At 44.0% G+C, this 13,529-nt stretch overlaps 1 protein-coding gene across 1 annotated transcript in view; it reads left to right on the top strand.

Moving 5' to 3' along the window:
* PSKH1 (protein serine kinase H1) overlaps positions 1–13,529 on the top strand; it is a 27,672-nt gene that overhangs the window by 2,116 nt on the left and 12,027 nt on the right. The window contains exon 3 of the mRNA XM_009075866.1: positions 1–96. Coding sequence (XP_009074114.1) covers positions 1–96 — 96 coding nt within the window. The remainder of the gene's footprint in view (positions 97–13,529) is intronic.

The following is a 13,529-nucleotide window of genomic DNA, read 5'->3' on the forward strand; positions in this document are numbered from 1 at the left end:
TACATTCTCCTCAGCGGCACGATGCCCTTCGAGGACGACAACCGCACCCGCCTGTATCGGCAGATCCTGAAGGGAAAGTACAGTTACTCAGGAGAGGTGAGTGTGCTGAGGGTGGGGCGAGGGGAAGTCAAGCAAGAAGCTCTCCCTAGGTGGGTCTTTGTGATGACCACATCCTGTGCAGGATGGTAACATTACCTGGCTTTAAAAAAATTGTGATTCTGGCTTTTTAAGTCCTTTCCGGTTTTTTGTCTGCTCTCCAAAACTGCTCCCAGTGCAGCATAGTGAGCTCCTTTAAAATCAACATGGAAAAGAAAGAGGAGACTCCTGTAGAACAGAACTGGGATGCTTGTAGGTTTCTAGCTGGGGAACCTTGGCCATGGTGAACTGCTGTTTGAAGCTTTGCTGTTGCAGTTTGTGCCAGGTGTTTGAAATGTGACATACATGTAACTAGTCTGACTTCTGATGCAAATCCAATTGTACTCTGAAAAAATGCCTTTGCTGAAAGTTAAGGTGATGGCAGGCAAAGGGGCACTAGGTTCTTCAGTCTGGATGTGAGTGTTTCAGAAATTGGTCTGCATCGTCCTCTGAGGTTGGTAGGAGATAAAATAGAGGATTGAAGTATAGTTTTCATAGATAACTATGGAAAGAGGAGCCTTGGGGGATGATTTTTAGGCAGAACATGGGCCCTCTACCCTCCCAGAGTCCCGTCACTCTGCAGGATGGTCAGGCTGGCATAGCTCCTGCTGATTTCCTTCTGGTCATGGTGGAAAGCTCAGTCACCAGCCAACTCCTTCACCAGCACAACTGCCAAGTGTAGCATAACCTCACCAAGAATCACACCTACAGAAAGTGGTGGGATCCAAATTTGCAAGTTGCATTTCCGCTTATATCTCTCACTGTATTAAAAAATGAAGCTTCTGTAACTTCTTCTCTTTTATATGTTGGAGAGTGTTTAGATGCCTGAACACCATGACTTTGAGATGAAGCCCACTGGGAAAGTATGAATGAGTGGCTGAGTTTGTGATTCTGACACGACAGTGAAATAACTGTCAAAGAAAAAACAGAATAAGTTAATGATTGTTCTTGTAGTTTTAGGTGTAACAGTTATGTTGGCATTTTAATGATGGATGGAAGGAGCCCAGCTCATTAAGTTCTTAAACATATTAGGCTGCTTTAGGATTGTGTTTACAAAAAAAAAAAACCACTCTCTGAAGGGTTCTCAGAGGTGTCAGTAAATCTTTTGTACTTTAAAGCTGTCAGGCCAGCTTGTGTTAATCGTTGGAATATCCAAGTGAAATGAACCTGAGGAATATTGGCATTTGCATAGAAGGCCACCAAGGAGAGCCCAGATTTGACACCTTTGTGAATCTTGTTAATTCTTCCCATGAGCACTCCTCAAAGTCTCTGGTACACAGCAGAAGCACAAAAGTGAGGAGTCATAAACCCCTACGTTTGGCACTTTCTGGGCTAAATGTATTCCTTCAGAAACTGCAGTACTTGATTACTTTCTTGCCAGAAGTATTCTGTCAACTGCTTCCCTGAACTCCAAGTTCAGCTGACTTTGGCAGCCTTTGCCACTTGTTAATCTGCTGCATTAATATGCTTTGTTAACCAGTTGAGTTTAAGAATGCAGTGGGATTATCCTGATGCAGAAACTGATGAATTGCCATCTGCATGTGACATCTGTGGGACACAAAGTCCTGGTCACCTTATAACCAGTGGTAGGAGATATGCTAGAAGTGATTTTTGTCATGTGAAAAGGTCAGTTCACTGGTGTTTGGTGCATAGCAGATCACAATGCAGGTGCATGTGTCTCCTCATAGTTTCTTGTCCAGAGTCTTCTAGATTCCTTGTCCAAATTCAGGTTTGGTGCCTTTTGTGTTCCTCTTGGCCATTCATTTTTCTCCCCTTCTTTGAGTTCTTTTGTTTTGAAACAGCAGTGTGGTGGGGTTTTGGGGGACCTGCTTTTATTCTTAACCTAACATTCTGTGCAAATGAGTACCGTAGTTTATTTAAAAAAACCCCACATGGACAAGGTGTTCCCTTCTCTTAGTTTTTATTTGCCTCTGCTAATTTAACTGATATCTTCTTACGTACATCTCAATCTCCATTGCTTGAGAAACTAATAACATTTCCACATCCAGCTCTCAGTTACCTCATGCTGCTTTAGATTCCTTGTTTTATTTCAGGATGTATATCCATCAGTGTTTAGTGCTTTCTATGAATTGTAATCCATAGGTCTGATTTTTGCAGTTGCCCTTCTCTAGGCTACTTGTACTCTTTAGGATAGGGTAACATGTGAGTGTTGTGGCATAGAAAAGTCTCTCTGGTTGTTCACTACTTCTTCCCATGAGTTTTTTGATACTGTTTGCTTCTTTGACACCTCTGAGCACTTGGCTGAGGGTGTAGAGTGGCCTACTGTGACTCCAAGAGGTTTCCTGAGCATTAATTGCTGATTTTGGGATGTCACGTTGTCTGCATAATGTGTTGTGTTCCCTGTAATGTCTCCACCCCTCAGTGCAGGAGCTTGTGCTCAGTGACATTGAATTTTGTGACTCATTCAACTTTGTCACTTTCTATTTTTACTCTTCTGCAGGTTTTTTAATTAAGCTTAGCATGTTTTCTGAGACAGGTTCTGCCTGTTCTTGTGAAATGTGATAATCCTGGAGTTTTAGAGTCTTAGAAGCAAGTGGTGGGATACAGGTTGGACACCCAACAAATGATGCTGGTGAGACTGAGCTGTTCAGCTTAAAAACAAAGCTGAGGACTTAGTGGGAGAACACATGATAAATTGACTGATGCTTGGGGTGGAAAAACTTGAACTGGTCCCATGGGAAGATGTCCAGTTTGCATTTTCTATAAGTGCTGGGCCCTGAAGGTGCTTCTTGCTCTTCAGAAGAAACAATCTGAGGTAAAACAATCTGAGGTTAAACACTTCTTAATATCATCTTGACACTTATGTTCAAAAATTGGTTGATATTAGGAGCAAGTGTTGCTATTGCAGGTGTCCTTGCCGTGCCATGCCCTTGAATTTTGAGTGCAGGTCTGTGTCCTCTGGATAAAAATACAGAATTGGAAAGCATGTGTAGAAGAGCAGTCTGAATAATCAAAGGTATGGGCTGGCTTCTGAGCAAAAGGTCTAGGGCCTTTCCTCCAAAAACACAGACATTTGAGGGGATCTCCACCCAAACTCAGTGCAGCCTCAGGCAGATTGCAGAGAGTGAACTGGGAGCAACTGTTTTGAACTTTCGCTGGGGTAATTTAATTTGATGTCCACTGGTCCTTGTGCCAGAATGAGGTTATTTTGAGAATGTTTGTGATTTCATTTCAACTAGGGCCACTGGTTGCTTGTAGGTTGTATACACAGAGGCAGCACGTGTGCCACAGGGAAAGCATTAGGCTGTTTGCTTTCAAAGTGCCATTGCACAAGCCTGAGGCATTTTACTTGTTATCCCACCACAAATTATACACTTTAGGAGGCTGTTACGGTGACTGCGTGTGACATGAGTGGTTGTTTTGGAAAGCTGTCAATGCTTTACTGCTTGGAAAGCAAATATGTGCCAGGCAGCAGCCTGTATCTCTTGGCCAGATGCTTTCTGCTCCTCTAGAGCCAGGCAAAATGGGTGCTTTAATTACCAGTGTAATTAAGCCAATGCCCCTAAATTGCAGGCATGTTTGACTGTAGCCAGGTATTGGCAGGAGATGCAGTATCAAGGCTGCCCACTTTGTGAATAAATTCTAGGAGAAAGCAAAGTGAGCCAGAGCTTTAGAGGCATCTGGTGCGTTTGCCACAACCTTGCCTGTGTTCTTCAAGTCATCTTCTGGGCTTTTAAATGCTTCCAAATTTCTGATGTTCACAGAAAATTGCTCATCTTTTTTTTTTATGTTACACTGGAAGAAGTGGGAACATGTCAGAAAAAAGGGTGTTGATAAGTTTGTTGGACTAATGGGAATGGCAGGAGCTGTAAGTCCTGGTTGCTTTGGAACAAGAGTGGGCAGAATACTTCAATGAGTTGCAGAAAGTGTCTGTCTTGGATAGATGTAGATGCAGAGGTTTCATGGGAACAAGTGCTTTTGTTCTCTGTGATCTGAAGCTTGAGGATGTGAAGTGGAAGAGGAAATGTTAAAAGAAGCCTGTGAACTACAGTGCTCAGAGCTGACAGCTTGAGCTGGTGGCTCAGACACGTTTCAGGGGGAAGGAGGGAGCTGTCTTCAAGCTGTACCGTGTCAGGCAGCAGCAGTACCCTGAGTTGGCCAGTCTCAGTGCAGAGTCCCACTTTTTGAAAGGTCTGACCTCAAAACCTAGTCAAAGAGGACAAAGCTATATTGAACGAGAAATAAAAGCCAAGATGCACAGTGACCTGAGAAGTAGCTCCATCTTCTTGGAAAAACAAGTGATCTCATGTCCAGCTAATGTAATTGCTTTCTGCCTGGCACCCTCTTTACCTGCGCTCCTGTTCCTGGAGTGTGAGGTCTGTTTGAAGAGGCTATTAGCAGATCAATAGGAGAGGTCTCCCACAATAGGTTTGTCAGGTACTGCTGACGTCACTGCTCTGATTATCACTTGTATCCCCTTCTATACTTTCTGAACTGCTTGGAGTAATGGCTAGGGTGAGGAATGAAGGAAAGGTGGCTTTGTAACTTCGTGTGCTTTTTTTTTCCTGAGTGAGGGTTGGGTGGGCTATTGAGACTGCATTGGATGCAGCCTGCTGCAAAGTTATTCTCTTTCACTTGTTTTGTTAGAACTTCCTAAGAGAAGATTTGGCAATATTTTAATTGAAATCTTGGGGATAACACTGATTTCTGGGTATCTTTTTACCTGTAGCTTAAAAAGTCAACTGAGGAATAAAGCTGGAATTCCATTCACAGTTCCCTTTGAATTTGAAAGTGCAGAGATTGAACACTGGACCATCATTATCCTGCTAGGACAGGATTGCTCTGATTCTGTTTCAAAGCTTCTCCTTCTGTTGAATATCAGTACTTTTATACTGCTTTACACACCTGGGAAAATTGTGGAAGTAGTGGAAGATAATATATGTGATGGTTAAATTGGGAAACGGCCAGGGTGTGTGGATTGTTCTGATTTTGATACCTGATCTGGGCAAATAATTTCCCCTCATGGTCTGTTTTCCTATTCATAGAACAGAATCAGCTTTTTGTGGTATGTTCACAGCAGGTGAGATTGCTGTGTGCTGCTGTGGGGCCATCTCTTAATCAAACACCCTTCTAAATAATGGTGCTAGTGGATGCGTTGATAAATGGGCTTGATATACAATGGGAGCTGGGCACTGCAAGACTGTAGGAGCTCTGCAAGGGACTTAGCAGCCATGCAGAGAGATGATCTGGTTTTGTGTGGCTTATATTTCCCAGTGGTGCTTAATAAAGATCCTCACCAAAGGCTCTTGAAGGAACTTTGCAGCTGTACTGCAGTCATGGCCTTCACATGGATCAGCAGCTTGCTGATGGTTAGCACAAAGGTGAAATACTGGTGGTCAGTTCCATGGGGAAGTTAAAAACTAGTGAAATTTGAAGGATTTCCCTTCTGCCTAAAAGCCACCAGGATAGAGTTATTAACAAAGCTGAACAGTTGCTGATGGTACAGAGTTCTTCAGATGGTGAAAACAAGGGCTGTGGACCTTGGAAGTTTGCCTGAGTTTGAAGAGCAATTGGACAAATTCATGGAAGAGGATGGAGATGGAGAGGATGACACTAAAAAGTGCTGAGTATGAATAAAGTCCCTAAGCCACAAGTTTTTGAGGCTTGAGCATACAGGGTCTGTTTTCTTGGGCTCTCCCTCATCTCTGCTGTTGGCTGCCATTGGAGGTACTGTACTGCACTGGCTAGATCTTTGTGGCTGCCCCATCCCTGGAAGTGTTCCAGGCCAGGTTGGATGGGGCTTAGAGCAACCTGGGCTGGTGGAAGGGGTCACTGCCCGTGGCAGGGGGTTGGAACAAGATGGTCTTTAAGGTCCCCTCCAGCCCAAACCGTTCTGTGGTTCTGTGAAGTACGTTCTGTTTGTGAATGTGCCCTTCTCTAGATCCATTTCTCCAGCAAGTTTAGGTCCTTCTGAATGGTGGTCCTACCTTCCTGCATATCAAAAGCTCCTCCAAATCTTGGTCAAAAGCAACCAAGAAGGAGCTACTAAATGTTTTAATGGTAAAGAGAGATTTGCAGCTCAGGTGTCTTCAGAGCAGGGCCAAAGGAGAGGCCTAACATGCAGATTGTATGTGCACTGCATTTCTTTTTTTCCCCTCTTCTTAAACACTCTGCATCTTAATGGTCTGCCCTATCTTGGAGTTGACAGTACCAAGTTAAATACAAATGTTGAGTAAAATGCAGATGCTGTATGGATAGATTCAGGCTGGAAGGATATCCTTCGTTAAAGGAAAACCAAGTTATTCTAGATGAGTAGCTGAGTGGAGTAGCATGAATGGTGTTCCCATAATAACTAATTCAGTCTGTGTAAGTAAAGAAACAAAACACTTCCCAAGCAGTTTTCCCTGCCTGCAGGTGACACCAGAAGCAGGAAGCTAGGAGAGTGCTTTAGCAAACAAACTGTACCTGTGCTACCTGACAGCAAGATAAAAATAAAAGCCATTCCAAGCCAGCTGCTGTGTGCTTGCAGGATGAGTCCTTACCCCAAGTACATTGGCATGTCTGCAGAGCATTTCCAAAGTACTCTTGTAATTGTCTTCGTTGTGGAGGCTGCTTAAAAGACTGCAGAGGACTTGTAATCCCTCAAATCCCTGGTGACACATAATGGAGGAGACAGGTGACAGGCTTGTCAACTTTTAATATTAATTTCCTGCATTTATTCAACTTTTTCAGAGAGAGTGAGGTAGGACCTGAACCCAGGCTGCTTCTGACTCAGCTGGGAGCTGGTTACTGAATTGCCCATCCCTCTCCAAAGGGACTGATCAGTCATTGCATTATGATGACTGTAGTTGGATTTTTTTATCAAATGACACTTATTCTAAAAAAGGCACAAGCAATAAAAAGAAACTGCAATTATTCTTGGTGACTTCATTCGCCTAAAAGTTGCAGATGGAAATGTATAGTGACAGAGATCCACAGGGGGGAAAAATCATCCCAACTTTTTATTTTACATACTTGTATTTTTGAGTGAAGAAACTGATTTCCTGTAGGAGAGGAAAAAATTATACTTGCATATCATAGAAGATCTCTCCATAATACTAATCACTTTGCAGGAGAGTTCAGTCAGTGTAGGACAAGCATCCTCAAATTTTGGATGTGGCTGTTTCAAGAACAATTAGGTTTTGCACTGATGCTGTGGCAGGTCTATCTGTCTGCCAGTCCTGGAATTTGTCCTGTGTGCTTTTGGTCACTTAAAATTAACTTTTGGTCACTTAAAATTAACTACATGTGCCTATATAATTTTTATAAAAATCAGCCTTTTGTTAGTTTGATGACAAAAGTTTAATAAAGTCAGACTTTATCAAAGAATACCAGTTTAGAAAAAATTGAAATGTTTCATAATGTATTAGCTGTATTTTCAGTCTTATACTTTGTTTGTCCCAGAAATGTGTTCACGTTTTTTTCTTGCAGTTGATAACTGTAACATTGTTATATATCATCAAGCTTTGTATAATAAGTTATATGCTAATTAAATTGGTTATGAGGATAGTAACTGCTCTGAAAGAGAAAAAACTGCATCTGATGATCTCCTCCTAGCACATCTTCTGTTTGAGATGGGCAGTAAGGCAGCCTGGCTTCCCTGAGTTTGGGCTGGAGTATGTCTTCTGGAAAACATTCAAAGCAGATTTAAAACATAGCCAGGAGCAGAGAAGCACCATTGCCCTCTGATGCTCCCTTGGTCCTGTATATATATTTAATATAGGAGATAAAGTCATGTATATACAAGAGGCCAGGAAAGCTGGTCTGTGCCTCCCAGTTATTGAAGCTTCACCTTTGTACAGTCTCCTCTGCTGCCCTTTGCTCTGAGAGGAGCTCCTTGCAAAGCCACCTTCTTCTTCTGGAAGTTCTCTGTTGGCTCAGGGCCTGGGAGGGTGTGGGTGCAGCAGGACCCGTCACTTAGGAGGACCCTGGCTGGTCACACTGACTCATGTTGTTGCCCTCCCTGGCTGTGCCAGCTGGTCATTTAGACCCAATAGAAGCTTTTGCAAGACCCAGTCATCACCTTGGCCTCTGATCTTGATGCCAGAATTGAGGAGAGATTTCGAACCAGCAGGGTGGGCAATTTTCCAGTCTTCTCCCTGGAGTTTGAGTGTCCCAAACTGTTGAATATAGTGTAACAAGGAAAACAGGGACAGGGCTGCTGGAGACCAGGTTTAATACCACGTTTGCAGTACTTCTTTGCATGAGCATACAAGTCTCTGGGACTGTGTTTTAGCCTTCTCGGGGGCAGAAAAATCTTTTTGCTTCGAGCAGTTGCCCTATTTTTTTCCTGTGAGCCACATTGGATGGTAGAAGTGTTTTACAATAGTCCTGTTGTTAGAGCAATGCAGGCATTTTTATCTGAAAATTAGAGTTTTCTTTTTTGCCTGCATAGGGAAGATTTGTTTTTTATATAAATTGCTGAACCCTTTGCCTGGAGAAAGGAAAAAAAATACCCATCAATTTACAGAGGAATGTGCTTGTGCATTTCGTATGGCTGTGAGAAAGAGGTGATTTTTGAGCAGAACAACAGGAGTGTTGGCTAGCTGCAGTGGGATGGCTCTGTTGAAAAGGGCACTATGCTCTGCTTTGAAGAGCTGAAGCACTTGAAGAGGATGAAAGCACACTGAGCTGGGCACAGAGCACCAGGGCAGCTGAGTAAATGTACTTCTCTTGGCTTCTGCTCTTTCTTTTCTTCTAATGCACCAGCTCAGTGGGTGTGAGGAGTGGTGGGTTTGTGTTGCTCCATCTCCAAGAGCTGAAGTGTTTGTCCAGATCTCTCCTGCTGGAGGAGAGAACATCTTCAGAAACATGATAATCTCAATTAAAACCTGGAAAATCTTTCAACGTCCTGCGTGAATCAGTGACTGTGCTCCTGCAGAACTTTAGTGTGCTGTATTGGTAAACGCTTATTTACAGGTAAAGAAACACCTTTTCCAGTGAAAGGGCTTCGAAACCAATGTATGCATTTAAAAATCAATTCCCCTTTGCTTTGGCACCTCTTGAGGTTCTTTTTGAAGGTTGTTTCCTCTGATGGAATTCATATGTCACAAGGACCTTTTTCAAAATCATTCCTTTTGCCTTTTTGCTGTGTACTTCAGCTTATGTCACAATTCAAGAGTGAGGATAACCCCAAATCCTAGGGCAGGGTAAGCAGGGAGAGGGGTGATTTTTGAGTACCTCTCTCATTTCCATACCTCTGCAGTCTGCAGCACTCTGTTAACAGTTTCTATTTTGCAGAATTGTGCATGCCATCAGGTCAGGGTGAAAACTGTCTAAGCATCAGAGCTCCTAGAAACAAAGAAAGCAGGAAAGGACACTGTGGAGGAGTATGTTTTTCACAGTAATTTCATTCACAACCCTTTTTACCCAAGGCTGCTGTCCACAGCACCAGCACCTGTGGGTTCATGGCAGGGCGAGGGACAGCAGCTGGGCCTTTTGGTGAAGATTTTTGGGTGAATGACTGGGTTCGGGGAGGTGGTACATAGTGTATGGCACATAATACAAGGGTGAAGGCAGGAGCCACATCTGAGTGAAAAGGACTTGCAATAGTGCTGTGATTTGACATATATTTTCATTCTTTCGTCTCTGAGTCCTATAAAATCCTGTTAATGGTGGAATAGTATTTCTGCAGAATTAGGGATGTAGGGATAAAGAGACATTGGTAGGGCAGAAAAAGAATATTAAGCTGCCTCTGTACAGAATACACATTATTAACACAAAGGATTTGGACCATCAGCTACCATTGGTGTCTTTGACTCCTTTACATTTCCCTAAAAATAGCCTAGGCTGTTTCCTCTTTTACCTGTGGCTGATTTAACCCTTGGTTTTCCACCTGTGGCTCAGATGTGTTGTTTTTCTGGTACCTTAGTGGAGATGTATTTTGAGTGGCAAAACATGCTGCTACATGGACAGTTCATTGGTTTAGGACTGAGTGAGAATATATGTTAATTGTGCAGTGGAAGGAGCTGTGACCTGTAAGAAACCACTCTTAGCTGGTGGGAGGATGGTTTGTGCTTTACCATGCTGGCTCAGCTGCACTCAGTGTTTCACCTGGGCCTGTAAATGGGCTATGCTGTGTTGAGGGTGCAGGAGGACTGACAACACCTTGCTGCCTTCTTGTATTTCTATCAGTGATTGTGGTAGAAAAGTTGAGTTTCCTACAAGACCATAGGAGGGAGAAAGAGTAATGGCTCATCACTGCTCCGCAGGCTTTGGAGGTGATCTTTGCAAACCTGATCTGCTCTAAGTGCAACAGGTGTCCTCTCCTCCCCTTCACTGGATGTTATTAGCATGGGGTTGGGGCCTGTGTTGGAAGTTCAGCTGCTTCTGGAGGTGAGTTTGAGCCAGGTGTGGCCCTTGAGCAGGGTGCAAGCACTCCTGTCATTGCTGTGAGACACATGGGAGTTTATCACAAATTGAGAGGTGAGTGGATGGGGATAACATCTTACACTGCTTCAGCTGCATTTGCTGGACCCACTTTGCTGAGGGCCTAAGGGTGGTATGGCCCCAGATGGATGTGTGGAAATACAGCACTAGAACAGTTGTGAGACTCTAGAAGAGGCACAGGGAGCACTGGCTGGTCCCTATAAAGCATTTTTAAAGTGAGGTGTCACAGGGATGCTCTAAAAACGTTGAATTCTGGAGAAAATTACAGCGTCTTCCTAGCTCTGTTTGAGCCCCCAGACTGAGGCTGTGAGGTTTTGCAGGGCTGGCACCTGGCTGTGGTTCCAGCTGCTGTCCCTGCTGCAGGTTAAGAGCCAGTGTTATTTAATCCAAACAGCTCTGCAGAGAAGGGCTGTGAACATGCACCTTGCTGCAAATCACTTTGTGGACTGTAATTGACCCTGCCTTAGAGAGAGGCAGTTAGACCCGATATGTTTGGAACAATCTGCTGTTGAAATATGTCTCAGATTTCCTCTGATTGGAATCTGGGACTTCCCTAGGAGTTTCAGTGTGCTCCTGCCCTGGGATGAGACAAAGGAGGAGTTAAGCAGCATACGTGGCATAGGTAGGAAGTCAAGGTTATGATTTCAGATAGTTTAAATCTCTTTTCAGCTGCAAAAACTGTTTTGGGAAGCTTCTGTTGGTGCTGAGCTGAAGGGCTAAAAAGGTGCTTCCTAAGCCTAGAGGTTTTCTTGGCAGTCTCTTTACTTAATCCCTGAAATCCCTAAATCTGACAAGATTGCAATTGAAGCATTCAGGCTGTAGGCACAGGGAACTGGGTTAGCTGTTTGGAGCTGGAAGGGATGGCTCAGTACATCCCAGTACCCTGGTTTGGAGCATGAGCTGCTTCTGCTCTCTCCATTCTCATCACCCTGCTGCTTTTCCCTCCTGCTGCCCTGAGTGCTGAGGTAGAAATCCCAGCCATGTTTTCCAATACCTTTGTTATTTTAAATGGATGTTTTTATGGATTTTCCTGAAAACTGAGCTTTTACTAATACACCATATTAGTGTTGATTGGTGACATGAGAGCCATGCAGGCAAGTGAAGGAGAGGCAGAACCTTCTGGTGGTGGCTGTTAAGAGATACCTGCTGTTCATGCAGGGTACACCTAAGTGCTGGTGTGCACAGGTGCCTGGCTGCGTGTCTATAGCTTGTGAACTTCCATCAGCACCATACACCCTACACACCCACTGCAACAGCATTTGGGGCACTTCGAGTGATTAACCAAGTGATTTCTACCTCACAAAAGGTAGAATTGAGCTTTCTGAGGAAAGTATTTGTGAGTTTCCTACCTTTGCATCTGAAGAGTAATTTCTGAGGGGTCATGCTTGTGGGAAAAGATGAACGTGCTGAGGGGTATGAACAGAAAGACAGACAGCACATGGTGTGATCCTGCTGCGTTTAGTGGCTGGTGCAGCATGCCAAGCTGAAGCTCTGACACTTCTGGGCAGCAGACTTCAAAAGCACCACGGGCCAAGTGGAGAGACTTGACAGAAGATCAACAAAAACAATCGTGAGTCAAAAACCCACAGTCTCCGGAAGATGGAAACGCTTTTGGCTGTTTGGCCTAGAGAACATGTTGTCATAGCAGTTTGCAAGTATGCAAAAGTCTGCTTCAGAGAGGAAAAGGAATGATCTCTTTTCCAGATTATGTCAAACAAGAGCCTTAAATGGCACTTAAAAAGATTCACACTGGACCTCTTACAATACTAGTGTCTCCTGCTCCTAAAACATATTTACCCAGAGGATTGCTGAAGCTGTCTTGCAGAACAAGTGAGGCAGTCATCTGTCAGGAGTGATGCATCTGTGGTGGATCCTTTAGGGACCATGGGAAGGATTGGATGATCCCTGGATGTCTGTTGGTGCCCTGTTTTTACCCTGATTTCCCAGGGAAGCAAAGTTTATGGAACTGTGCTGTCTGTCTTTCAGTCTTCCACAATTAACTGTTTCAATTCTAAGGTCAGTGTCAGCCCAGTTTGTGCAATGTGGAGGACCCAAAGGCCTCAAGTTTCTATGAAGTTTATAGAATTCAGTGGCTCGGTAGGAGGGAGAACTAAAGCACAACTTTGCTGCAGGAAAGGTAATTGAGTATGGGTCCAAATTAACCCAGAGAGTTGATCAGCACATGTTTATTCCTGAACCAGTCGTGGCACACTTGTCCCTGTTAAGCATGTGGGATGGAGCCTGGGCAGGAGTGGGTGTAGGAAGGAGGGATGTGCTGCTGCTGTGGAGATGACAGTACTGGCAGGGGACAGGGAGGAGAAGCCCTAGAGTTATAGAAACCTTGGTTAGAAGAGACCTTTGAAGGGCTCTAATCCCATTCAGCTTGAGACAGGACTGTGGCCAACACTAGATCATGCTGGCTGTGACTTTGTCTTCCTGAGTCTTGAAAGGCTTCAAGGATAGAGATCCCCCACCTCTCTGGTGACCTTTTCCAGGGCTGCACCACCCTTCTCCTGGTATTTCCTGATACAGAGCTTCCAAGGCACAGCTTCTCCCTGTTGCCCCTTGTTTGGATCTGCTGTGTGGCTCTGTAACCCTTGTAACTACTTTTAAATAAATGTAATATGCTGTTAGATTGCCCACAGACCTCTTTGTCAGGCTGGACAAGTCCATCTCCATCCACCCCTTCTTGAAGGCCTATCTTGTCAGCCCTCAGCTGAATCTTCTCCACAGCATTTTTGAACTGGGGGCTGCCCATGCTTGACAGTAGTTAGCATGATTCCACATAGCAAACAGAACTATTTTGATCTTGTTTGGGAAAGAAAAGAAACCCCAACAGTGTAGGAAAGAACAGGGTAGGATTTTAAAGGGGAGGGGAGGAAATCATAGTAGTGTAAGATTATAGCTGCAGAATTAGGAATGTGTAAGCTGGGGATATTTGATTTGTCTTGCTACTTAAATTTTTCCCTCTTGTGCATAAGCAGTTTGATGTGGTGTCAATGACA

The sequence above is a fragment of the Acanthisitta chloris genome, unplaced genomic scaffold, assembly GCF_000695815.1.
Source record: "Acanthisitta chloris isolate BGI_N310 unplaced genomic scaffold, ASM69581v1 scaffold24965, whole genome shotgun sequence".
Lineage (NCBI taxonomy): Eukaryota > Metazoa > Chordata > Aves > Passeriformes > Acanthisittidae > Acanthisitta > Acanthisitta chloris.